The sequence below is a fragment of the Rhodamnia argentea genome, chromosome 1 (assembly GCF_020921035.1).
Source record: "Rhodamnia argentea isolate NSW1041297 chromosome 1, ASM2092103v1, whole genome shotgun sequence".
Taxonomy (NCBI): domain Eukaryota; kingdom Viridiplantae; phylum Streptophyta; class Magnoliopsida; order Myrtales; family Myrtaceae; genus Rhodamnia; species Rhodamnia argentea.
This window is the reverse complement of record NC_063150.1, coordinates 33,719,093-33,746,704: the sequence shown is the minus strand read 5'-3', so window position 1 is coordinate 33,746,704 and position 27,612 is coordinate 33,719,093. Positions and strand designations below refer to the sequence as shown.

The 27,612-nt window shown below is 40.2% G+C and overlaps 1 protein-coding gene, 1 non-coding gene and 1 pseudogene across 2 annotated transcripts; 1 reads left to right on the top strand and 2 right to left on the bottom strand.

The window, feature by feature from the left end:
• Nucleotides 1-1,683: 1,683 nt before the first annotated feature.
• On the bottom strand, nucleotides 1,684-6,940 carry LOC115738811 (annotated as a pseudogene).
• Nucleotides 6,941-23,611: 16,671 nt separating this feature from the next.
• LOC115738849 (small ribosomal subunit biogenesis GTPase RsgA 1, mitochondrial-like) lies at nucleotides 23,612-26,964 on the top strand. The gene is made up of 5 exons (XM_030671592.2): nucleotides 23,612-24,356; nucleotides 25,164-25,385; nucleotides 25,476-25,670; nucleotides 25,761-25,957; nucleotides 26,440-26,964. The coding sequence occupies exons 1-5, from the start codon at nucleotides 23,724-23,726 to the stop codon at nucleotides 26,630-26,632; spliced, it is 1,440 nt and encodes a 479-aa protein (XP_030527452.1). The 5' UTR covers nucleotides 23,612-23,723; the 3' UTR covers nucleotides 26,633-26,964.
• A 301-nt stretch (nucleotides 26,965-27,265) lies between these two features.
• On the bottom strand, nucleotides 27,266-27,419 carry LOC115739028. The gene has a single exon (XR_004015169.1). It is a non-coding gene; the product is annotated as a U4 spliceosomal RNA (small nuclear RNA).
• Nucleotides 27,420-27,612: the final 193 nt, after the last annotated feature.

The following is a 27,612-nucleotide window of genomic DNA, read 5'->3' as shown; positions in this document are numbered from 1 at the left end:
TACTTGTACCTACAGGGTGTACATAAAGGGTCGTTTATTTAAGAAAGTGTTCGCCGTTTATATAAGAAAGTGTTCGCACGTACTACATTTACAACTCGGTAAAAAATCAACATATTGTGGTCATGCACTAGTTGCACCATTTATAAGTCCTTTGGAAACCGATTCTTCGAGAATTGATAATTCATTGCATTTCAATTGTTATATGGTGCCGAAGACAGAGTGGAAACACGCTCATGATAGAGAAATGAGAGAAAAAAAAACGATGTTACTCGATGTACATAAACCCGATCTTCATCTTTTGTAGCCGTGTTTCCATCTAGTTGCTATGAGACATTCTTTAGAAATCATCTGTAAGTTGGCTATTGACTCGATTATTATAGATTTAATTTATGGATTTACTTTTAAGTGATGTAATCCTTCTATAATCGCATGTACATTAATCAAATTGACTCGATTATTTTATTAACGTAAAGCTAGTCACCTAATCTTTTAGAAACGAAATTCGATTTTTCATCCCTCATTTGAATTTTTTGTTCAATGAAATTGCGCATGTAATTATTGAAGACTTAATTTAAGGAATTACGTGAATTACTATAATCCTTCTCTAATCACATGTATATTAATCAAATTGGCTCGATTATTTTATCAAGGCAAAGCTCGCCATCCAATCTTTTTGGAAGGAGATTCCATTTGTCAAACCCTCATTTGAAATTCTTGTTAAATCAAATTGCGAAATTAATTATTTGAGTTTTAGCCACTGCTCTTCTCTAGTCGGATTCTTCCACTATACCACATTAAGGAATTGTCAAAAGCAGTCAGAATTTTGACTTTGCATGAATTTTGTGGCTATTGCGGTACTTTGAGCAGTTTTCGCTGGTGATTTTCCGGGAAGATTTGGCAGTGGGTCCTCAACATATCAGCGAGTTGTTGCTCGCTCTGCCGGCAACGAATCATAGCTTCCTGTATCGCATGGATGTCATATGCCACAGCGCACCGTACATAGTCATTTTCTTCGGGATCGCGCAACTTGCGGGACACAAGATGTATTCCACAGCGGTGAGAGAGAAATTTCGTAAAATTGTTGCGTTGTCAATGTTTTTTTTTTTTTTTTTTGTGCAATTAGACGTTCTATTTGGTGCCGTCGGTGCTGCCCCGATACTCCGTCGGTCGGGTCATTTGGGTGCCCCAACATGAAGGGCCATAGCCTGGAGACAACTTACTATTGTCGGCCGGGGGATTTACGCCGTTTGAACCGGCGCCGGCCCAGCTAGCACCGGCGGCAGACGGATTGAAGAAATTTCTCAACGACCTCATCGGCGGCCACGGGGTTAACAATGTCGGGGACCAAAAGGATCCAGGACAAGTGGTACATCCACCGTCACCGGGAGCCGATTAAGTAAATTTCTCTATTACTTTTCTCCCGAGAATGTTTCCAACTTCTATACACGTGGAGAGGTTGAGGTTTTTATATCAGGTTTAGCTCATTTCGTGTCTGTATTTAAACTTTAAGGGTAGAATGTTTCCAACTTCTGTACACGTGGAGAGGTTGAGGTTTTTAGATCAGGTTTAGCCCATGTCGTGTCTGCATTTAGACTTTAAGGGTAGAAAGTTTGGCACAAGATAACAACTCTGTAAAAAATCAACATATTGTGGTCATGCACCAGTTGCACCATTTATAAGTCCTTTGGAAACTGATTCTTCGAGAATTGATAATTCATTGCCTTTCAATTATTATATGGGGCAGAAAACAGAGTGGAAACACACTTATGATAGAGAAATGAGAGAAAAACAGACGATGTTACTCGATATCTAGCTCAAATATGTGGAAGTATACATGTGTGTATGTGTGAGGGAGAGAGACCGACCTTGAGAAGAGCTGAGAGACCCTCCTCCCTCACAATAGTTTGAACACAATCAAATATCCCTTCGTACTGGTTTGCTGGTCCCTCCATGGATCAGAGTGAACCACTCAATCATCATCCACAAATACAAACTTCATGCAGCCATTAATAGCCTATAGTCATAAGAGGAAGAAAACTAAGACGATTATGACTAAGGTGGATGTTTGAGGCAGCTTCTTACAACCTGAGTCATTAGCCTCGTCTTGATTACATCGAGTGGAGTGGTTATTGCACCAGTCATTGCTCCTGCAAAACACAAGATCCGCCTAAAGATTGGTATAGATCATTTTCATGCACAGTTAATACTCTTGGACTAGATTGGACAAGAACCTGACTCTTTCAGGATTTTCGGAGTTCTATAACTATGCATCGGGAAACAAGTCTAGGGCCTCTAAATACTCTGATCTTACAAATGAACAAATTTAAAGCATTATCACAGTTTAAAATTGGTGAACAACTACAATATATTGCTCAAAGAAGTATAGGGGTGAATAAATATCGACAAGTACTAGGCAGATAAAGCAAAAGGCATCAACTTTAGCTACTTCAGTGGCTTGGCAAGTGACCAGAGATTTGCGACTATTCTAAATGCAGCATAACAATATAGACCACCAACTTCAACTCAGGAGGGGGGTCAGCTATATGCATACACTAAGCCTTATTCCTATTGCAGAAGATGCAGCAAAACTGTTTGCCTGTTTAGACCCGCATTAGAAAACTGCAGGAAAACAATAACATATATCACATGCCACGCATTACTTATTGGGCAATTAAAAGGCACAATTCTCTTCAAGTTTGATGGAACCATTTGTTGCAGTGTGCCACAAGATTTCATGAAACACAACCCCATCTTATATTTGTAACTGGCAAATTCCCCCAATTGAGAGCCTTTGCAGACAAAATGTATGTGAAAAGAAAACGCAAAATCTCACCCGTAAGCTAATTTAAGAAGTATAGTCTGGATCCAAAATATTCACCTACCTTTATGCCATGGCAAATTACGAGTCTAAAAGCTGTCATATTATCTCCATTATTCAAAGTTGAGGTTACGGGTCATAGATAAGTTAGCAAGCAGTTGCTCGAGTCTGTACTGTGGACTTAGTGAACTAACTAAAGGCAAAGCCATTGCCGGTAATCGGAACTTTTTGGTGAAACTTTGCCTATGAATGGAAATTGAAATAAAGTAGTGTACACCACACCTCTTCACTCTTCGGCAGTTACTGGTTCCTTGAACTTAACTTCCGCATTTTATATGAATGGAGCAACTGAGAAAAAGCTTATCGAAGCAGTACAGAATCAATGAACCACGCTCATCAGAATTAACAGCAACGAATAAATAGTTAGAAACAAATGTTGCACCAACATCTGAAAAAGCACCAACAAGTACCTGCAAAAGCTCCAATCACAGCATTCTCTGGATCGTTCAGTTCTCTACATGCCTGTTTGGGAAAAAAATGAAAGAATTGACAATCTCTTTCGACAGGCCAGAATGGCTAAAGTAAGCACACAAGACAACGTGACTTTGCAAAAATGCTTCCTCCGAACAGTGCAATAGCCATATTTAATCATTTCAAAGGTGGCTCCATAGTGATAAAATTCTCCTGAAGAAAGCAGCTTCCACACTTGTTAAAAGGACATAAATCTAGATGCTTACTGCCGATTTATAACCAAGCCGAAGCTGCTCATAGATGCAGAATTGGATCACATCAAATGGCAAATCCCGAAACAGAAATGATCCGTATCCCTAGGAAGAGTAAGATCAAACATATGCTGAGTGAACATGATGTTACAGAAGGCACCGATATCTAGGTTCTTTTGGCGGCAGTACTTATATCAACATGAAACAAAAGTAAACAACGTCTAATACTCATAAAAAGAAGATTCTAGCTTTAAACTTAATCTTAAAATAGCAATTTCTTTTTGTTTTTCATTCTTCCCCATACCACATAAAGATCTTTAAAACCTTCGTTAGAGACAATAAGGCGGGGCGGAATTAAACTGCCTTGTCTGCATTCTTTGATTAACAACCTGGAAAGTGTTCAGATACAAAGCAAGTTGGTTTTCTTAGGATGAAAGAAAAGGAAATGAAATGGGAAAAATTGTGCAGATAGAACAACTCGACCTCTGTCAGAACACGAGTAAGAGAAGCAGCCACTCTTCCTAAGGCACCAGCAGTCTACAAAATGCTCAATAAACTTCAACAAAGTCAATATTCTTAGAAATTTCGACCAAAACAAAATTCTTAAAATGCAGCAGATTTAGACAAGCAGCCCAAGTTATATGTGATTCCTATCACATAGAAAAAAACAAGAGGAAAGAAAATCATCATATAAACGGTATGCCTACTTGAGACATAATCCTATTCATGATAGTAATGATCCAACTATGCCATCAAATTAGCCATCCATAGCCAAACTTGACCTTATCTTAACCAAAAGCTGTACCACTGATCTACATTATTTGACTTTTCATTATGAAGGTGATCACACAAAATCTTAGTTGTTAATTTGCTCCACCTGTTGGATCCATCAATCCTCAATCCAGTACGATGATGTGATGATCTTAAACACCCAACACTTCCAGCTCAGGAGCTCATTTTGAAGAACCCTTAATGCTAGTTGGATAGAGGATTTATAGAACTCATGAGTTGAACAACTATGTCGACTAGATTTAGCAACATCACCATCTCTTTTCAATCAAATACAAATAAACCAGTTAAGTTCAATTCAATTCAGGTATTGCTTTACCAGAGAAAGCATTCACCAGAGGAAGTACTTAAGGATTCCTTACCAAATGAGCAAGAACGCTGAGATTCTCAGGAAACATCCTCAGCAGTTTTTGCTTTGCAGGCTCATAAACACCAACAAATAGAGCGGAAGCCCTGAGAGGAAAGTGACCCTTGCCATGTAATTAATAGGACCATTCGCCGTTTTTGGAAGAAAAACATATAAAAGAACTGATCCACAAAGAACATGATAGATGCATAATTTATCCCAAGTATTTCTATCTGGGTATAATGTCCCACTTCTCTTACATGCTCTTCTGCACCAAAAGGAGTGTGAGCGCAAAACATTTCGGAGATACCAACAGGATTATTCACCTCTTATTCAAACAATAAAAATGGGTGCTTCTACTTCACTTCGAAAAGAAAAAAGTACGAAAAATGAATTTCAATCAAGAAACGAGCAAGAAAGGTTATCCTATCAAAACTTCATACACCTCAAAGTTGATAGGGAGAAAAGAGAATTTTTGGAGGTTCTTATAATCATTATGCCTAGCATTGAATATTCTAGGTATTCACCTTATCAATATCTTAAATCAAGGATGGGTTCTATTTAGTGCTTAGCTGAAATGGGCACCCAAATCGAACCAAGAATCTTTTGTTAGGCTATTGTTTTCTTGTTTTGTTCCCTAAACCTTACAGGATCGGCGGAGAGCCTTTCTGACGATCTGATCCTATCTCACAAAACCAACCCTAGACTTAGTTGTTCGAGAGATTTTATTAAATAACCAAATATAACACTTGGGCTAAGGGTCAAGTTGGTAACTTTTCTTACATCTCCCCCTCCCGGAGCCTAGGTATCATATACGCCTCCAAAATAATGAGCCTTGAATACTAGAAGAAAAGCACCTATACCTAACAAGCAATCTCCTTTCATAGACAAAATATATATAAAAAAAAAAGTCAAATAGAGTTCTCTTTTTTGTATCACTTCACCCCACAAGGAAGTAGGAAATTCTATAAGGTAAAAAACAGAATAGCTAACAGTTTCAAGATCCTTTGACCTAGCAGAATAACCTAAAGCAGCACAGGTGAATAGTTGATTCGCACTTTATTTCTAGCCAATAAGTTCTGCATTTTAAAAAGGAGCTTACGGTAATATGCCAGCAAGATTTCCAGCCAACCCAGACTATAGTAAATGAAAAGGTAAATTCAGCAACTTCATGATGAAAATCGAGCAAAATAGGAAAAATTCACTCATTGATGCAAGATGGATGTTTGCTAAGAACATAATTATTCAGTTTCATGCAGTTCATCTATGGTGTCAGTGACTTCTCTCTTGATGCTGTTTTGGCTTTTAATGGATCGATCTTAACATAGAAGAATGACCACCTACCAGTCCATGGGTACTTCAACAACTAAAAGACTGATAAGGGCTTACTGAACAATTGTGCCAATGGAAGATGTTAACCGATTAATGAGGCTTCAATACTACCTCAGAGAACTGAAAAAGCTCATTGCTGGATGAGAAAGAACTTCAGCGACTTCAACATATAAATTATCAGAGAGAAAGATGGAATTTGGCAATTACCATCAGCACAGGTGGGGACGAAATCTCTTGAGGATAGTTTTGTATAGACCAAAAAGGAGAAAAACGAGGGAGTAAAGAATGGGTGATCAGAATGTACGAGATACACAAATTGAGAAACTGCAGTTCGCGTGTGATAGCATCCAAAGCTGGAAACAATAGCTGATTTTGGACGAAAGTACTATCAAAGTATGCAAATATGCTTCCCTTTGTGTCTCAAGGAAAAGAGGTTTTTAAAGGCTTTTGAAGGAATATCAGCAACATGCTTGACATAGCTGGAGAACAGTGCTCTATAGTATTAAACTCTTTCTTTCATATTTATTTTATGTGAGAGGATTTGTTATGCTTATACTCCTGACCATTTCCGTCTACTTTTTCTTCTAAAACTTGTTGTGAAATCAGTGCCTAAGAAAATAGCAGATATTGGTTACTGCTGTGTAAACAGTACCAATTTTTATGGGTAACCTGCTTGCAGCGTCGTCTTTATCGTGTCAATGGGGTATAACGCTGTTTCAACAACAACAACAGCAGTGACTCCTGCAATAACTCCATCTGCAGATTGCAGCAAACATAGGAGAATAGATTATACCATGTAACATCACATGCAAAACCAGCACAGGTCCCATACAGAACAAGTGCTGTAACAAAAGGAAAAAAATAGCGTCTCCAAGGATCAAACAGAAGAAACAAAAAACTGGTTCCCAAAAGTCTGGGAATGAACAATGACATTGTAACTATATTGGATGGCTCATCTTTTCATATTCTTTCCCAGCCAAGAATCGGCACGATTGTTTCCCATTCACTTGACCCAGACTATGGAAAGAGGATAACCACCAATGATGGACCTCCCCTCCCTCCCCTTATGCTTGATGCTAGTCTTTCGTCAATCTACCTCAATGCTTTTGTGGATTCTGTGTTATATACATAGACTTTGCCTCAGATGCAAATGATCTCTGAATTGGATATAACTGGGAGACAGGATACTTACTAAGTCAACTCAAGTAGATGGAGCTCAGAAATGTAAGTCACTAAATGATAACCCAAGGAACAGTCACTGGAAGCATACTCAGCATTATATTTTTCAACTTACCAAAAGAAGTACGAAAAAGTCGAAGGGCTTTTCTTCTCCTGTGCTAACTGAAGCAAAGAACTTTGATGCATCCAGCTGCAAGTTCTGAGGTTTCATCATGAGTATGACTGCAGAGAACATCATTTCTTTCACAAGATAATCAACAGAATACGTACAGAAACATTGAACACATATCGCCACATCAGTTGGGACACTACTAGAAAACAAGATCACATTCTTTTCGAAATCAGCATCAGCAACCACAACATTTTAAGAACAAAAAATGGTTACACGTATGCATCCACCACCAACAAGCTATTAGTAAACCTCTCCTCGACACAGTCAACCAACGGCAATCAAATACGCAGAAGAGTCGAAGCACAATTTTGTGCCCTCTTTGTTCTTTAATTTCTTCAACAAAGATAAATATGAATTGGGATCCAAATGGTTTGATCCTTGGTATCTAATTGGCAGCTTATCTCATGATACAGAAGCTGAAACAAGTTCTTTGCTTTTGGGTGATTCTCTGCATTTCCATCTACTGATATCACAGAAAGCAAGTGCAAAAACCAGCAAATACTGAAAAAGCGAAAAGCCAAAGAGAGGAATTTCCCTAAAGGAGCTTGCGAAGCTCTCTTCGTGTCGAATGCCAGTGCTGAAGGACCCATCATTCACTGATTACAGATCGTCTACACAAAAAAAATCACCCATCAGTCACCTAAGCATATCTTCAAAATTACAAAGCACACCAAGCTGATTCCAAGCAATAATTCTTTACAATTCAAGTTCAAGAAAACTTCGGACCAGAGGGGCGGAAAAGCTAAAAGAGGAGAATTCACGTTTTATATAGCGAGGAGCGTAAGAGAAAATGCCGAAGTGGAATGTGCGATGCGTGAACATAAGCGGACAACGTTGTTGTCGGAAGTAGAGACTAGGAGAGAGAGAGAGAGAGAGAGAGCGAGCGAGCGAGAGCGCGCGAAGTCGAAGCGTCTTGTCTTCGGAATCGTGAAGGGAAGAGATAGACCGTTTCTTGTCCGGACTCCGCGTGACCGGTTGCAGCTGCAGAGAGACCGGTTACGATGAAGAGCCCGGGAGAGACGGCATTTTGGTCATCACCCATGTTGCACGCACACGACACGCGACACGACACCACACGACACGATACACCGACACGTGATTTCTCAAAAAAAATAGAGAATTTCAACACGTTGAGACACGTTGTATATTAAATATATATTTTTATATTTTTATGATTTCACAAATAAATAAATAATAAAAAAGAGTTTAGAATGAATTTACACTACAAATAATAATCAATCATTTCATGACAAATCTCATTTCCCTTCAAACTAGAAATTAATAAAAATAATAATAATAAATACACTAAAAGAAGCCAAAGAGACCGCCCATACTTTTCTGTTTTTTCTCAAAAAAATAAAATAACGATGAGAAAAAATCACTAGTTCGAGGTGTGAACTTCAGACCCAACTCCATCAAGTTCCCAGGCGCAACATGATGTCCTCGGCCTCCCCCCTTACTTTTTCTTTTTTTAATTTTTTAAGAAAAGAATAAAACAAAAATTAAAAACCTCCCAAAACCCTAATCGCCCTCTACTTTTCTTTACCGCCCCCACCCGCACCCCCTTGCTTTTCATTCCAGCGCAGCTTGCGATGGTCCTCCAGCGAGCTTCAATCTCCCGCACAACTCTCTCTTCAACCTCGCCGCCAAGCAAACCGATCCCAACTGCTCACCCACCTGCTGCACAATCGCCCTCACGTCGAGACTCGAGCTCCACGCCATGTCCGCCATCCTCCTTGGCAAGCTCCTCTCCCACAACGGCTCTTACAGCTACCCCTCGCCTCACCCCTGCACCCAGTCCTCCCTCAAGTCCATGATCCTCACCACGATTTAGCGCCAAAAGGCCAAAACGATCACCAAGACACGTAAGTTTTTGCCCCTAAAAAACTGAAACTTTCCCAAATTACCTCAAGACACGCGTGTCCCAGCATGTCCTTCTCATTGACCGCGTTTCAGAATCTCGGACACGCGTTGACCGCGTGACCGAGTGTGTCCCGGCGTGTCCGACACACAAAAATCTCTCGGGAGGGCGTGTCCGTGTAACATAGGTTATTACTGCATGCCCTATATATATTGCTTTTATTGTTATTTTTGGGCTAATACCTCAAAAAAAAAACATTATCTTTAACCCTTATCTCAATCTGACTTTCCATCTAGTCTCAATTCGATCATAAATTTTTTTTATCCCATAAAAAATCATTGACTTTAGATTTTATCCCAATTCTAACATAATTTTTCATTATCCTCTAAAAAAACTCTCCACTTTAGGTTTTGCCCCAATTTGACCTTAAAGTTTCAATTTAACCTTAAAATTTTTACAATCTCATAAAAAATCATAAACTTTTACTTGAGTAAAAAATATGCTTCCATTAACCTTTCGTCCAGAATTTCTCAAGAACAATCGAGAAATGAAAAACTCCCAAGAACAAGCTATTCGAGCATCTCATGTGTGAGCTCTCCGACCATGAGAGATGGAACGTTCCCAAGCACAAAAGATTGAAAATCGAGCGCAAAATCATTGCAAACGATTTTGACGGAAAGTTAATAAAGGCTGATTTAGTATCAAGTAAAAGTTGTTGATCTGTTATAAGACAAAAAGATTAGAGCAAAATTGAAACTAAACCTACTGCTGATAATTTTGTTATAAGACAAAAAAAAAATTATCAGGATAAAATTGGCAATGGAACTAAAGCTGGTGGTAGAATTGGGACTGCAACTAAAATTGGGAGTTTTTCATGGGACAAAAAAAGTTTAGGATAGAATTGAGAGTGCACCTAAAATTGGAGATTTTTCATGAGACAAAAGATAGAATTGGAACAAAAGCTAAAGTTTGAGGTGTACTGGGACATATGCCGTGATTTTTGGCTTGCCCCTTTTTCTAATTTTGTTAAGGGAAATTAGGGGTGAGCATGATTCTAGCATGCGTGAGATATCTTCAGGTTTAAAAATTAGGGAACCAATTCCAATGGGCAAGTTTCATGTTAGAACAAGTTGTTGTGTTTTTTTTATTCTATTTCTTTGTGCGATCATGCGGTATTCCAGTTATTCGGTGATAAATGTATAATATGAAACTACTAGTTTAAGTTTCCATTTTCAATGGAATTCGCTAATGTTTCATTTTATTTTATTTTTGTCTAAGTACGAGTTATGGTCAGTGGATTGTAACAGCAAATAGTAATCATTATTGATGAAACTCTAGTAGACGTAGAACCGATCCTAGAACATGTGATATGATTGGTTTCAGGTTTCAAAATATGTAGTGTAGGTTCCAAATTCTAAAAGCTAAAGAACCGATGTCGACGGATAAGTTCGGTGAAACTAAAATTGATCTCGAAATCATTCAGCCACAAAAGAGTACCATGAGGACACTTTTTGAGATGACCATATGAGAAAAGACCGTAGAACTTATGAAAAATGGAAGTCAGCGGTCAAAACGAGAACACTTAGGTTGCATTTGATCGTCTGAATTTCAAGTCGGGATAAGATTGGATAGGATATGATAAAAAATTTAAGAATTTTGTTATATCCTATGTATTGTGACGCAGCGTTCAACGAAGATCGCAAGTAAATCCTTGCTAAAAGACGAGAAATCTCGAAAATTATGTGAGTATTATTGATGACATCCTTCAAATAACGTGATAAACACCTTTTATAGGGTGTTATCCTGACTCTAGTCCAATTAGGAATCGAAATATCAAAAAATGGAAAATTACAAAAGTGTCATTGAAATAAAATTAAGCCCGAAAAATACTAAAAAAAATATGAAAACTCATCTAGACATTCCCGAACCGCCAAAATTCATTGTTAGTCACAGCCAAAGGCTGTGAGTATTGATCAGGACACCGTTTCGCTTCAGCCTACAGAATTTGAGCTCAATCCGACATCGTCGACCCGATCCGCCGGTTCTAGCCGCAGCACCGTTTCACCTTCCGATTGGATTTTTGTCGATCCAATCGATCTAGGAACGCACTACTAATGACATCCGCATCATATTATTTGGTGAACCGTGGATTTAAAGTTAGATATGCAAAGGTGAGGCGTGATTCGGATCGACTCTATTTTGTTTAAACGTTGGGATGCTTTAGAAATTATTCAATGATGAGTTTTGAGTTTCCTATCATGGTGTCATATGAGTTTATAAAGGATGAAGGTGTAGCTAGAGTTTCGACATCCATTTTGCAATTTTAGAAAAAATATGAAAAAGCTCAAAATAATGCACAAACGAGCGATCTTTAACTACATCCTACCATACGACCAAAAAAAAAAAAAATTCCATCCTACTCATGTAGTCCGGCAAAAAACCCACCAGGTCATGGTTGGGTAGTGTAAAATTTAATTTTTTTTTTTTTACCTTGGAAGATAGTTTAGTCTGAACTATTTGGATAAAAATTATTTAATCAATTGTGTATTCACAGGTCATAAATGAAGCCTACACTATCCTATATGTGTTTTGTGAGATGAGAGTGTGAATAAAAGTTTACAAAATTCTCTAAGCAAAGCGACAAGAGGATAAGGGGATAAAATGACATACTGTTGAGGCAATGGTGACATTTGTATTTTTAAACGGTTGAAAAGGGACAACAAAATTAAAGACTAGTTTTCTTTTAACATGGTGCAAAAAAGACAAAGAGAGGAGGTATTTTCGGTCTGGTTAACCATAATAAAGAAGAGTGTTTTAACCAAAATGAGAGTAGAACCAACATTTCCTAAATTTACATCCTCCTTGTTGGCACATAAATTTTGATTAACCTTTTTAGTCGTTTATTTTGGATAAAAATTAAGACTAATTTTAGTTCTAAATAAAAATAATCAAATCAATTTTTCATTTTTAGCACGCATGCATTACTTCAGTATTAATTTGAACCAACGATGAAATTGAGCTTAAATAGCATTAATTTGTACATTTTTGGATCAGCGACAAACGAGCCAAAATGAATCGGATCGAACCCATGGTGAAAGAGAAATCGAACAAGTCCATTATCTTTTAATCGCCGAAAATTAGTAGTAAAAATGAATATCCATTTGACCAAAAAATCAGTAAATATGTCTTGGATATCATGAAAAAAAGGAGTTCTCGGATGGGAGATTGGAAAAATAATATCGCATGGCATATGTTTGGGAAATATATTTTCACATATCCATAGGCGCATTAGCATGAATAACGAAATCTTTTCATACGAGAGGGAATGTGCGTGCAGTGGGGAATATAAAAAAAAAAGATTGTGATTTCTTTCTTTAAAAAGTTCAAGTCGTTCCCTGCCTATAAAGAGGACTCGGACAAATGGGACAAAAGGGGGAGGATTGATAACCACGGCCATTAGAAGCTATTGAGAGCATATGCGGTCAAAGCGAGAGATCCGGAGAGGGTAGGCTGTTTTGCTTTCTCAAAGCTCAATTCTAGTGCCCAGAAGCCTCTCCCGTAGCTTCAACGAGATCCAGCCGCAAAACCGCTCCGACGATCGCCCGAGCTCCTCCGACACCTCACCTTATTGGGCCGCAGTTCAGCTTGTTTCCGAGGTCAAATCAGCCCCTTTTTTCACTTGTTGTTAGAAGCCTGACTCAGCTGCATTTTGTGTTAGAATCTCGGCAAATCCGGAATTTAGTCTGCTGCGAATTTGGATCAAAAGGCGGCTCTTCTAAGCGATTCAATTCGATTGTGCAAGTGCTGGAATTTTTGTTTGAAAAGTTAACTGCTTTAACTTTTGATTGCAGTATTTGTGATGATTGATTATACGTGCTCATGAGTTTGCTTTGGATTCACGAGAATTGCAATTAAAATTTTGGTAAAGCCAAAACCTTTTTGATCATAAGGGAAAGAACTTTCTTTTGTTTATCAAAGTTCGAACTTTTTGAAGCAAGCTTTGTCGCATCACCTTCAATCGACCATGTATGCCGCATTCCTGCCACAACCTGGAGTCGTTTGAAACGTTTTATGACTTAGCATGTTGAAAATTGTTTGTTCATTGACAAACAATTCGGTTCAAGACTTTTCTTTTTTTGGCTAAAACCGAAGAGACCCGGCTTTTTGCACAAAAATTTCTGTTTTTTTTTTCATGAGTAAATTCGGATTGTCTAAAACATCATTGGATTATATTGCATAGTTTGAGAATTGATTAATTTAACTCGGAACATGTCTTTTCTCGAAATATTGCTAATTATCCAATATGTTTTTTAGACTAATTGAGTGGATTACAATTTCTCGCAAGAAGTAAAAATTTTCGGCAATGCCAAAATTGGAGCTAGAATTTTTGGCATATTCCCCTCTCTTGGCCGAATCACGCTTGGCCAAATTTGTGATGTCCGGTTGACTTCAATTCGATGTCTGGATGACCCTTCTAAATCTCATTTGGTAATTCATAGTTTCTGCACTTTATTATCATGTTCCCATGCATATTTATTTATTCATGTGATTGTTTGTTAAAATTTGCACTTAGATAAATAATCATCGTGCCTTGTCCCTTTGAAATATGTATATCAATGCACGTAATTTGACTTTCTTTTTGAAGTATGATCGGGCTCGAATATACATCAAACCCTCTATTTTGAAGGGCGGGTTGATAACTTCAAATAATTTCATGGTTTGCCTTATGTATATAGGGGTAATGGTAATTTTATATTTAATTTGTTTTTCTGGCCTAATGCAAGGGCACGTTGCGAATAAAATAGAAATTTTTTGGAATTTAAGGTGCATTATGGGCAAAATTGTTTATCTTTGTCCAAATTTTTGTGTTTGTCCTTTTTAATTAAATTCCTAAAAAAACCAAAAAATGACACCTCTCTCTTAAGGTAAATTACATTTTTTTAATCAACTTTTGCATGAAAATAACTTTTAATGTAAATTGAGATTTTGATAAGTCAATTTCTTAAGTTGTAATTAATGTTATCTTCACTTTAGTATTGTCTTTGCCATCATTTTTCATAAATCCGAAAATTCATTAAAAAAAAATACCAAAATGGTCATGCGTAGCATATAGTTGAGAATCATACTTGCCATGTCATGCACATCATTCATGCATATTTTTGCTATGTCATTTGCATTAGCATTTCACCGAATGAGAGAAAACATAAATAATCAAATCAATAATTTTTTCATGAAAATTGATACCAAAAGGGCATTAATTGAAAAAATTAATGTAACCCATTCCCCCAACACTTAATCTATGGTTCAATATATAGTTTGTAGGAATAAAATAGTTCTCTCTCTATTTTATTTAGGTTTCTAATCGACCTACCAATAACGATTAGTGGCGACTTCAAGATAAATTTTGGCGTGAAATTGAACCTCAGTTACAAATTGGTAGGACTTGAGAGAGTCCGAATTAAGTTAGTTAATTCAATTAACCTGATAATCCATTAGCCTAATTTTTTTTAGGTCGCGACACTCCTTTAATGAAGTTTTAAATGACCAGATAAATTTAATGAGGCACATATTGGCCTTCAAGATCTATACAAGATTATGCTCTAAGCTAGACTCTTAGAAACCTAAAACTATTTTATGTCAATGTCATTAAATGTCTTGTCTATTCACTTTAAATGGAGGTAAAACTAAGAGATTTTCAAACTTTAAATGAATATTTCTTCATGAATACCCATCTCTCTCTATTGAGAGAGAGAGAGAGAGGGAGGGAGGGAGGGAGGGGGGAGGTGCCGTTGTGAGTTAGGAACAAAAGGACATATAACATATGCTATCATTTCGAGAATGATTTAATTGACTATCAAAGTGATTTCTTATGTTGTTAAGCCTTACTTATGTTCGATAAGAGATGTGTCATATTAACGCCTGGATGAAGTTGATTGAACTTGGTACTGATGCGCTCGTGTCACGTTTCTTTTTTCTTAAATCATTTTATGACATTGTAACTTTGTGGTATGTTGTTAAAATCAGACAATTTAAAGGTGATAGACCAGATGATGGAAAACATTAGATTGTCCAAATTAAGATGGCTAATGACTCAAATGCAAAGAGAAGTAAGGAAGACATTGAATATAATCACTAGAGAGACTCGGATACAAGTGTAATTTACTGCAAAGGTGTGAACTTTAGAGCTAAAAAGCTAGCTCGTTTGTTCTTCACGTCGCTCTCCTCCTCCTCGTCTTCTTCTTCCTCTGATGCATGCGATTCTCCACTCGAGGCAGTCGAGATTGGGATAGTCCACCGTCAAGTTCAGTGCTCCGATCGGCGAGAGCGCGAATCAGGGCATTTTGAATCAGGATCACCCGTGGTGCGACTGTTCGCCCATTATCTCTCCAACTCGAACTTTGGATTCATCTAAAGAAGCAGAGTTCTCGCTTGCGCGGATGTGATCAGGTCAGGAATTGGGTCGTTCAGCTCCCACTCGAACCCTAGGAAGGGAAAAACCGGCGTGGGCATAGAAAATTTTGGTCGCTGGTTTTTGTTGTTCCACTGCTATCACTCTGGTCTGGCCTTTTCCTTTTTGCCTCATTGCTTGCTTGCTTGATTCTTGTTGTTCCATTGCTGTCGACACTTGTCGACTAACGTGTGAAACTCAAGCATCGGAAATCTCCCCCTTAACTGACTCAGTTCCATTCACTTCGATCTCTTCGGAAACTCGATAGATTAGGTAATACGAAACTGCAAACGAGTACGCAAAAGGGAAGATATCCCCTCGATTCGATCGAACCAATCAGCCCTGAGTGGTGGTGATGTTCGGGGCTGTACAACTGGGAGTTCTAGCTTCATGCGTGGTATTGTTTGTGTCGATGGGTATGGCGGGTTGGCACTTGAGCCGCAACAAGATGTTCTTCAACGGGGCCCTCTTCATCACCCTCACCGAGGGCGCCCACATGTCCCCTTACTTCCCATCTTTCGCCCACTTCCCGATGTCTCCCTCCACCATCGTGGTTTTGGGCGACGGTCGCGGTTCTTCTCTCTTCTCCCTCTCCCTCTCCCTCTCCCTCTCCCTCCCGCTCCCTCGCCCTCCCCCCCCCCCCTCTCGCTCTCTCTCTCTCTCTTGCACGACATTGTCTGGTATGTGAAGCGAGCTCTCTCCACTATCATGAATTGTCATCGAGCTGGGCAAGATCAAATTCCGCGCTTGAATGTCATTTCTATGAAGTGTGGTCTTCTGATGCTTCAGATCTACTTAATGGGTCATGGGTTGTTACGGCGCTCACTTTAATGCGCAAAGGATGAGATGCATTACGATGGAGCTGTCTATAATGCTGCTGTACAAATTGTTCTCAATGCACTGCTTATTGAATCCAATCAAAAGCCCTGAATGAGAAGTTTTGGTATTTGAGGCGTAAGCAATTTCTAAGCTAAACCGACCATGATGATGATTTGAACTCAGCCACAAGAGGAGGAACTAGTATTACCGGCACCGCATCTCATGCTTCCTAAATGGATCGCTAAAATTAAGGGTACCGACATACTCCGAAGCATCGTCCACTTCATCCGAACCATTCATACCGATTGGATGTGACTGATTGGGGGTGTCCACTACTTCCACCATAATGGTCTGTTTGCTAGCCAGCTGTCGCAGCAATTTCTCCACCAATGTACCTGTTCACCAGCATCACATTAATGTAGGTACCATATTTGTTTAAGCATAGTAAAACATTTTTGGGTCCCTAAGTAAGATATTGCCACCGAGTTGATATATAACGGAAGTTCAATAGGAGGATCATCCTAGGCTTTCGCCGCATTATTTTGATGGGAATTCCACGCTCATTGTGCTTCACTACATCTTCTGCCTGAGCAATTTAAACAGAGAATAGCAATGTGACAATTTTTTCCCTTTTGAGAAGTTCGATCGACAACTTATAAGTACTGTGAACCAATGAGCCAAAGTCTAAGAAGGAGAACACTTTGAATCCTATCAAATAGCGATTCACAACACTATAGACAGATTAAGGGGTATTTCAAGCAAACATAACCTAACAAAAGTATAACTGGTCAGGTAAATCCGAAAATCCTAATATCATTTCTTCCACATACACTGACATAAAACCTCCGGAAAACTCTGTCGTACCAAAAGTGATACAGAAAATGCATATACATACAAAGTGGTCAAACCCTGAGCTGACTGGCTCGTTGAACCAGGAATAGGACCATGGTTGGGTCCACTTTAGAATGGTTAGGAACCGGTCATATCCGACATTGACCCAGTTTAAAAGTCACCTGGTGAATCAGTCAGCAATTTGACTGGATCTTGGACCAGGTCCTTGGCTTTCAGGAACATCGAGCAGAAGGCAGCAAGGGGAATTGAAGCCCTGACCACAAGAATGCAACCGGTTGACCCTTGAACTGGAAGAGACACCGGTTCTTAACCGGTCTGGGTTTAAAAACATTGCACACATATGATCTCCCATAATGTGACTTTGTCTATGCATATCTCTTAAACCGACCCAATTACACTGAATTTTTTGCCCATGTGCACAGCAGGAGGATGCAATATCTCTTTGCAATATCAAAATTTTTAATGTTTCTAAGGGGAAAAATTTTTGCTCACGAGGAGGATGCACTATCTCTTTGCAATATACAAAATTAAATGTTTCTCAAGGAGAAAAATTTTTGCTCACGTGCTGGATCTTGACGAACACACAAGCTGCGTAATCTTTGGACTTTCAAAAAATTTCCACATGGCAAGTCAAAAAACTTCTTAAAGATCACTCAGACAGAATGAGATTTCCTAATCTAAGAAGATACAACCGAGAGGAAACGAACCTGCGTCACAAAGATACATGACCCTTGACGAAATATTTCAGGAAGCATTCTGTAGTTGATCCCGAACTGCTGAAAAAGAAGCTCACTTTCCTCTTGCTTTTGGGTACCCTGAAAATATGGCAGCTGAATTTAGCCAAATGAAAAGAGGAGCCATTCTTGGTCTAGTTACACAGAGAACATAGAGATTGCCACAGTAAGACTGAGCTATGTAGGTTATATAAGAGTAGAATTTTCACGAGTTTCAAATCAAGAACTAAAGGAAAAATAATTAGAAATTTCTAGTTAATTTGCACGCTGGTCACTTTTCTTCTGAACTGCTAGAGTTTCTTATGCGCCAAGCATATTATATGATAGGAATATTCCTTTTGATCTTCGTACTGCAGAAATTTATGGGATCACTACAACTTTATCTAAAAAACTAACCTTGCTGGATGATCCATGATTTAACGTATAAAAGCTCTAACACTCTCTATGATGTAAGTCGGGGATGTTGTGTAAGACTAAAGCATGGAAATTGATGTAATTTTCCTCCTGCTCCAATAGGATATGGAACTTTGTTAGGCCGCTACTTATCTGAAAGTCTGAGCCGGGAGATGAAGGTGAAAATTAGTATTTGGACGGTCTTTTAAATGTGCAAAATCAAGTTAGATGGAGCTAAATTATTTCCTTCTTAGATGGAGCTAGATCGTTTCATAGAGACTTTTCCATGCTTACGAATCATTATTTTTTCTATTAGTAGGAAGACTTCTTCATGGATTGTCTTCTTTATGTACTGTCTCATGCAATGGCATAGTCATGCAACTTTGCTTTCTTGTGAAAGAAACTGTGATGGTCTTGTTGACATTGTCCACCGCTGCTCACAGATTTCTCTCACAATTTCAGGGAAAGAACACGGTACGCTGATAATTCCATTCTGCCACCATTAATGCTGTTGGAACAATATCTCGTTTTTTATTAATTGAAGTTAATTTTGCTGTCCTAACAGGTAGGGGGTGCCAAATGGACCCGTGGGCCCGGAACCGGCCCGGAACCGGCCCGTTGACCGGGCCCACGGTTCCAACCCGGTTATTAAAAAAAAAAAAAAAAGGAGTAGGTTTGATAAAAAGAGTAATTGGGCTTTGGAACCGGCGGTTCCGAACCGGAACCGGAACCGGCCCGGAACCGGAACCGGCTCTTCAAGGGCCGGTTCCGGTTCCACCTTTTTTTGGAACCGGAACCGCCGGTTCCTGAACAGGAACCGGCGGTTCCGTTGAACCGGCCCCCTCTACTAACAGGTTATGCAAAATCTTTTCCTTTTTGTGCTCTAGTAGTGAAGCTATAGAAGTGTTTTTATCGAGAGTGTCATCTCTTGTAAATATATTCACTAGTTTCGTTGTCGTTTTGTAAAATTAATGCAGAACTTACCTTTGGAGCCTTCACTCTCAAGGACATTGATGGAAGCTAACGAGTATGGTTGCTTATTCCAGGCTTTGACAATATGCCGCCATGTTATCTGCAGAGACTTCTCTGCTTCCGGGTCGAAAGTGTCTGAATATCTTTGACTGTCCCTCATTCTGCATGTTGTTAGATTATTTTCAGCTTGAAAGAACAGGAGTCGCATCAAGTGCCTCGTGATACTGCACAAAAAAGAGAGTGGAGAAAATGCAAAATGGGTAGGTAAGTACTGGTTTTGTTTAGCTTGGTTTGCACTCCGCAGCTGATGCTCAGAACTTGACAACTTCATCCCTTTGTCTATTGGAATCTGGAATTGAAGAAATCACAAAGTTGGCAGAAAATTACTAGTTTCCATGAAGTTCAGTTTTCCCCTCCATTGGTCACACTGTGAACTTTAATGTTACAGAATTGGTAGATATAAAGTCTAGTTCGGCTTCCCCTCCACCGACTACAGAATTGGTAGGTAAGTACCTTCACTTCCTGCAAAGCTGCATTGTAGGTTTTTCGTCTTGAATGCTTGTGTGAATTGCATATCTTAGCCTGTTACACATTTCTTTAGAAGAGATGGTCGTTGATGTCAAAGGGCCGACCGCCATGTCCATTGGTATCCCAGCGTTACAGCCAAAATGGCAGTTACGACCTAGATTTTTTTTTTTTTTCCACTGTCCTTAAACTGTATTGGTTTCACTAGGTTCTCGTGGTTATCTTGTATGTTTGAGTGGATATTACAGGGATATATTGTTGTTTTTAAATGAGTATGGGCATGTCCGATATGAAAAATGAGAGGAGAAACTTTGTCGCTAGTTCATTAAACCAACTACAAATCACTCGGGAAGTTGAGCATCCGACTTGAACTTAATCTGGTGAAGTAACCATCATTTATTTAACCAAATAAGCAAAGGATTAACTATGATCGCCGCAAAGGTACTGAAGAGAAGAGAAGAAATGGTCCAGATCTTCTCGATGGATCTGGCTGGGGAGATCATATTCAATTGCTGCAAATTTATGAGGAGTGGGATCAAAATGATTATATGATATTGGTTGGTGCATCTGGAAGAGATTCTATATAACCCATAAATGTTGAATCGAGGTTTGCGTCGGGAACCAAAATTCTAAGTTAGGGAGCATCTTTCATGGCACAAATCAGGTGGTATGTTTTAGTGGCACCTACATGTCGTCATACTGTCTAGTGATAAAATCAAGCTGCATTATGTAATGTATGTTCACAATACGTTCTTCGAGACAACTTCAGTTTGTAATTCAGATTGTGCTGTGAAATAAAGATTTGCCCTTTGGGGTAATACATGCACATAAAATAATTTTCAATCGGAGATTCTTCTTACTTGAAAAACGAACAAAATTCCATTCAGAAGACCGGGGGACTATAATTGTACACGAGTTTTTTCACCTATTTCAAGCCGATACTGTAATATCATTACCTGGGATAATGCCTCTTCATAGGCCCTGTGTGGATGTGCGTGTGCGTGTGCGTGTGCGTGTGTGAGACTTTTCCCTTTTTATGGGAATCCAAGTGTAAACTGGCCTGAGGTTCTTTTGTATGACCAGCCCCAGCTCCCAACCAAGTCCTATTGTAAATTTGACTCTGGTTATATTTCCCCCTCGCGCGACTGACGTATTAGTCACGTGACACAGCTCTTACTAGCGCGACCGTTCGTTAAGCCGGGCGGCTTGTGCGTGTGACGTCAGTGGCTATGTGGTTCGTACGTGAGGGACCAACAATCGGAGGAGTTAGCGGCGACGACAGTAGGGCCGGCGGTGCAAATGGCCCACCGCCTCCTCTCTCTCTCTCTCTCCTAATATTGTTCTGCACTATGGGGAAAAACAAGAAAGATAACGATTCTATCAAGTTCATTTTGCAGAATTTTCCTTCGTTTAGTTATTTCTGAAGATCTGTTTGGCTTTTTTGATCTTCTTTATGCATGAAATTTTTTCTTTGATTCTTACTATTTTAAATTTGCTAAATGTTAACGGGCATGTGAGGTCTGTTGATGGGTTTGGATTGAGTTTCGTGTTGGATTGCTCGTGGTTCGTCCACGAGTCCACATGGGTTAAATAAACAGATAAGGCTTAGTAAAATGGGTTGCTTAAATAGTCCATATCTCAACTCATTTGGCCTTCTAAGATTAGGGCATGTTTGGAGATTTCACTCAAATTAAGGAAAATTGAAAAAGGATAAACTATAAAGCGCGCGACTTCAGGAGAGATGAACTGTGGTGGGAAACACTAAAAAAATTTCATAAAATTGATGGGAGGAATGAATGCATGCGAGGGCTTTTATTGTTATTTTTTTTTTAATTAGTGTAGTGGGTTGATTTTCAATGGAAATGATGATATATAACATTGCTTCAAATAAAATTTCATTAAACACATAGCGGATGCTATGCTCATTCTCCGCGGAGCCCAAACAACAGGTAGGATATAGTCCAAATCCGAGCTCGTTATTACATTTAGTCATACCATTTTCATTTAGAAGTTTAAGCCAACAGGTAAGGATAACAAGCATATATTACTTTGCAGCTACCTACAAAGTCAAATTTAGGCTCGCAATATATATATATATATAGAGAGAGAGAGAGAGAGAGAGAGAGCATAAACTAGATTTGGGGGCTCGGCGGCATCGCGGGGCTTGGACGGAGGAGAGATTGTGTCGGCCAACGCAAACGAAACCAAGTGATAGCTTTTATCTTGTTAATTTTACCTTTTTTAATTTGATAAAAAAAAATTATCCGAATGATGTTGCAACTGGTTAAATTGGCATGTATGGATTTCCATAAATTAAGCTAAATACAGATGTGTTTTAATTATGGATTTGATCAAGTATGATCACTGAAGTAGAAGTAGCCAAAAATGGGTCAGTTTGGGTAAGCCTATTTTTTATTTGATTCAACTTATTCATTTGACAAACTTACCAATGATGGTTAACTAGAGCCGGACACTAAACCACTTTAGACGGGCCAACCAAGGGCGGGTTTATGGTTAGCTTAGCTAGGAGCTATGTTGCACGGACACCATTCGGGAGAATTTTGGCGTGTCGGACACGTATCGGTGTCCGACACGCGCCGAACGACAAGGTCGGACACACGGTCAAAGTGTGTCCGAGCTTCGACACTCGCTTAATTGAACGAACACGGCCCGAACTCGCTTGTCCGAGCGAGAGGCGAGTCAAAATTGAAAAGACACAAATTTTTCCGACCTAATTTTCTACCTTTCACGGCGGTTGAGGGCGCCGCACGTAAGGGAGAGGAATTCGGCGAACCGCTTCCACAGAAGTTTGGACCGCAAAGGGCTAGCTTCGTGGAGGGTCCGGAGTTACCCGGCCGGCAGGCGAAGCCAAGGGAGAACGAGTGGAGGAGAAGGGGAGATGGAGAAGATCTTCGGGAGCTTGAACACGTGCCGCTCGGGGAGCGGGAGGCCATCGAGGCGCCGGGCGATCGCCTTGACAAGTATGAGGCCGACGTCGCGGAACCCGCCGGCCGTGGCGATCTTGGCGTAGCGGACGCAGCCATGCTCCTTTAGGGATGAGAAGAAACGTTGGAATCGCCTTGCACTTTGTGTGTGTGTGTGTAGGAGAGGATGGTGATGGCGACGAGCAGATCATATTTTTGTTTGCTTAGGACTTTGACCTAAATCTCTCTTCAGGAATAGGACTCCAATTTGTGAATAGCTGTTAAAGTACAGAGTCATCATCTCAAATTAGATCTTCAGCCCATACGTGTGATGAAACTTGGCCCATGCTCAAAAAATTCTTCGCTTGCTTATAATTTCCTTTGTTCGGATCAATTAAAAGCAGGGACAAGAAGAAAAAAGGCGTATTCTAACTTTACAGTGTTATTGTTATTGAAAATATAAAAATAATAATTTATCATATATATAAATATAATATATAACATATTTTAACGCATCAAAATTTTTTATTTTTTAAAAATTCATATATCGACATTTCGTGCTGTGTCCTGTCGTGTCGATAGAACATAGGCTAGGAGCCTATGACCCATCACTGAACCGGTTCAGTTGGATTTGAAAATGGAGAGACTGCTAGAATCACATAAATGAAATGCCCATTTTACCCCCGCCCCTCTCTCCTGCATTGTCATCTCTGGGAAACTGAGAGTGCTTGATAGTTGATGCTTATCCAAAAACTTCCGTCTTCAATCGTCATCGTCCTCTCTGTCTCAGTAACTTCTGCAATTAACACTAACACTTAGCTATTCACCATCTCTCTCATGACTATCGCTTCCATCTCCGTTCTCCGCCACCGCGTCGCCGCCTCCCTCCTCCACCTCCGCCACCTCCCCCTCCCCGCCGCCGCCGCCGCCAGGCACCGGAACCCTAGCAACGTCTCCAGGAAGCTCCAAAACCCCAGCAAGAACTTCCTCAGGGCCAAGCAGCGCACCGTCAGGGAGTTCTCCTCCCTCTCGCCGGTCCTCTCTCCCGACGACGAGCCCCCGCTCTCTGATTCTCAGGCGATCGGCACGGTCGCGGCGGCCCAGGCCAACTTCATGCGCGTGATAGTGCAGTCCTTGCCTTCGATCGAGGGCGCCAGGATCGGAGCGGAGTTGCTGTGCGTGGTGAAGGCGGTGCTGAAGAAGATAAAGAGGAGGGTGCTGGTGGGGGACCAGGTGTTGGTGGGGTCGATTGACTGGGTGGATCGGAGAGGCATGATCGAGAACGTGTTCCAGAGGAGGACTGAGATTCTGGACCCTCCGATCGCGAATGTGGACCATTTGCTCGTGCTTTTCTCCATGGAGCAACCCAGGTTGGAGCCCTTTTTGCTCACTCGGTTCCTTGTGGAAGCTGAGTCTACGGGAATTCCTTTCACGCTCGCTTTGAACAAGTGCGAACTCGTCGATGAAGAGGTTGGCTTTCTTTCTACGAGCTGAATTAAGGGCCAAACGAGTGATTAATAGTGGTTAAGCTCAATTTTTTGCCTTAGTACGTGAAAAGGTAAGGAGGGTTCCGGGAGCAATCTATGTTGTGTGCATGACCTACTAGATCACGGTGCATTTCCCCTGCGCTGGTTGGTAATGTAGAGATTTGATTGAGAATTTAGGTATAGATCCGAAAGTTGTCTAGGTGTAGGGCTTTCGTGTCCATTACAGTGGCCTGTGACTGGTGTAGATGTCTGAAGTGGGAGAAAATCACAGAACCAGCTTCCTTTGCTTTATTCTATCAGATGCAGATTGAGAGAAAAGACTTGATAAGTGGCATTGATGAGCACTAACTAATGGGTTTGAATATTCTGGCATTGAAGAGCACGAACAAGACCGAGGCCTCAAGACTTCACACGGACTAGATTTAAAGTTTCAGTTATCCATTTCAGTTTGTGATATCTTATAGGCTTGAATATTCTGGGACAGGTCTGTCTTCTTTTTTGTTGCTTCAGTTATTGAACTTACTGAATTGTTTCTGAAGTTGTATCGAAATTGCAGACAAGCAATAGGTATCATGGCGTAGTGTTAATAGGAAAAAATTCAAAAAGCCATAGTATAGTGTTATTGTTGCCTCAATCACCTTTTATAAGCTTTTCCTGTATTAGGCTTCACACTTGATGGTGTGGAGGGAGGATTATATTAGGAAAACTTAATTAGCTGGGGATACTGTCATTTCTTGAGTGCTTTCTCTTTCCTCTCTTCACTGATGAATGGCTTCAATGAAGTTTGCAGACACTGGTTGCCTGGAAGTCTAGGTTACGCAGCTGGGGCTATAGGCCAATTCTCTGCAGTGTCGAGTCCGAAAAGGGACTTGACTCCCTTGCATTTACCTTGAGAGACCAAACGACTGTGATTGTTGGTCCAAGTGGAGTTGGAAAGTCTAGCCTGATCAATGCTTTGAGAAGCAATGATCATCCTTTCGATGCAGCGGCAGATACCAATTGGTTTGAGCCTGTGGGTTCTCTAGTTTTTGTTGCGACTGTGTTTATATGTGCTGGGATGAAGTAAACTCAACATTTTGACTCCTAGACGTTCTCCCAACAGATTCTGGGCAGCAAATGGTATGAGGATCAGCGAGTAGGGGAAGTGTCTTCGAGAAGCGGAAGAGGAAAACATACTACACGCAATGTTTCTTTACTTCCATTATCCGGTGGAGGATATCTTGCTGATACTCCTGGGTTTAACCAGCCAAGTCTACTGAAAGTCACCAAGCAAACTCTTGCAGAAACTTTCCCAGAGGTGATGTCATGACTTCATCATATTATTTCTGGTGTTCTCTCTGTCTTCATATTTGTTTTGCTGAAATGATGGTCTTGTAACTCACTCCAGATCAGGGACAAGCTCAAAGCGAGTGAGCCAGTTAAGTGTGCATTCAGTAATTGCTTACATCTTGGTGAGCCAGGGTGCATACTGGAAGGAGAACATTTGGAGAGATATCCTTATTACTTCCAACTTGTTGATGAGATAAGAATCAGAGAAGAGTTTCAGCTGAGGACATTTGGGACCAAAAAAGAGAGTGATGTTAGGTATTTCCTGTGTGCTTTATGGTAACTAAATATGCATGCTTCGTACGTTTTTGTCGATGACGAGTAGTTACTGGCATGTCTTGCTAGATTTTGTGCCGTATTAGAGTGTCCTGCAACGAATGTGGTGATGTCCCACAGAGTAGAATGATTTTTGTCAACTATGCCATGGTATTGGTTTCAAGCGATCTGACGAAAATACTGTGCTGGAAAATCGGCATATGAAATTGTAATGTGAGTGGGGCTGTTGAATTTCAATTTTTCCTGCTGAAGAAACTCTAAGACTTCCTGTAATCCTTCTATCAAGATGCATCTGGCTTTGTCATCATGTTTAATCAGCTGCCTATGAAGCTCTTTGAATTTTTATTTTTTATTTTTTTGCGGGTGAAGCTCTTTTTGTTATCATTAGCTAGTTCTTAGGAACGGACGTGTGGATCCTCCATCTTTTCTTTTTTATTGAAACTAACGATCCTTGCATTTTGCAGATACAAGGTAGGAGATATGGGGGTCCAACAAGCCGAACCTCGGTTGGAGCCCAAGAAGCACAGAAGAACATCGCGAAAGAAGATCAACCAATCTTTACTGGACGAGTGGGATGAGCTGGATGACGACGACAACCTATTAGATGATGAAAATGATCCCGTCCTGAGAGCATTAAGAAAAGAAAACAGCCACTGAGTTAGGGCGGCTTTATAGAACTGTAGATATTAGGCTTCTGTTTCGGCTTTAGACACAGTTGTTCTTAGTGTGAAGATAAATGTCAAGAAGACGACTCAAATTTAGGGCCTAGAGGAGTCTGAAGCCATGGTCGATGTTTCTCAATTCTGGGCTCATTTCAAGTCTCTGGAAACGCAAGAGTCGTAGGATAAAGAAAGATGCAGGCACGGAACAGTGTGTTTCCAGATGGTTTTGTAGCTGCGAGTGTTTAGAGTTGTAATATGGTCATGTGTTCACCAAACCTTTGACTAGTCGGGAAGATCTTAACTTTGGTCGAAGAGACCAGTACCCTTGTTCTTTACTCTTTCTAATGATGCAATTTCATGGGATAATCAAAGGAAGATTGGACTGCCCAAGCTAGTAATGTTCTCATGCTTTCCTCCTTAACTTAGAATAACTGAGAAGCTATAAAGTTCTGATATGTCAGCTTCCATCACTAATCAACTCGATGCACATACACTGGAGCGAGACGGCAACAAAAAGAACGCCCATTTAATCATCCAAATTATCGAAACTCCCACAGAGAGGATTAAGTATGGCAATATCCTTGAGCAAAAGAAACAAATGAAACATTTTTCAGACTAGGGATTGTAGGGCTTTACCCTGGGGAGGGAGCCCTTCCAGAAATTCTCAATGGCCAGGGGCAAAGCCCTGGCCGGAGAGGGGGTTTGGAAATAGTTTTCAACCAGCAATAGACGCGCCTCGGTTAGTACCTCACTAGCTGCGTCATTGCCCCAAGCGCAAAGATGAGAGATCCATTACCCTCTCCTGCCATTTTGTAGCTAGTCATTCTCTCTCTTCATCATCGCTAGTCAATGTGGGACGATAAATCCTACTTTGGATATCTTTTTCACTTGGCCCACCGACACAATCTGGCCTGCCTGGCCCTTTTATGATCGGCGATGTCCAACCTTTTGAGGAGTTCCCCTTCCAAAGAATCC

Coding starts and splice junctions, on each gene's coding strand:
- LOC115738849 (XM_030671592.2), top strand. CDS start 23,724: ATGACTATCGCTTCCATCTCCGTTCTCCGCCACCGCGTCGCCGCCTCC. Junction 24,357..25,163: donor GCGAACTCGTCGATGAAGAG/GTTGGCTTTCTT, acceptor TGAAGTTTGCAG/ACACTGGTTGCCTGGAAGTC. Junction 25,386..25,475: donor ATACCAATTGGTTTGAGCCT/GTGGGTTCTCTA, acceptor TTCTCCCAACAG/ATTCTGGGCAGCAAATGGTA.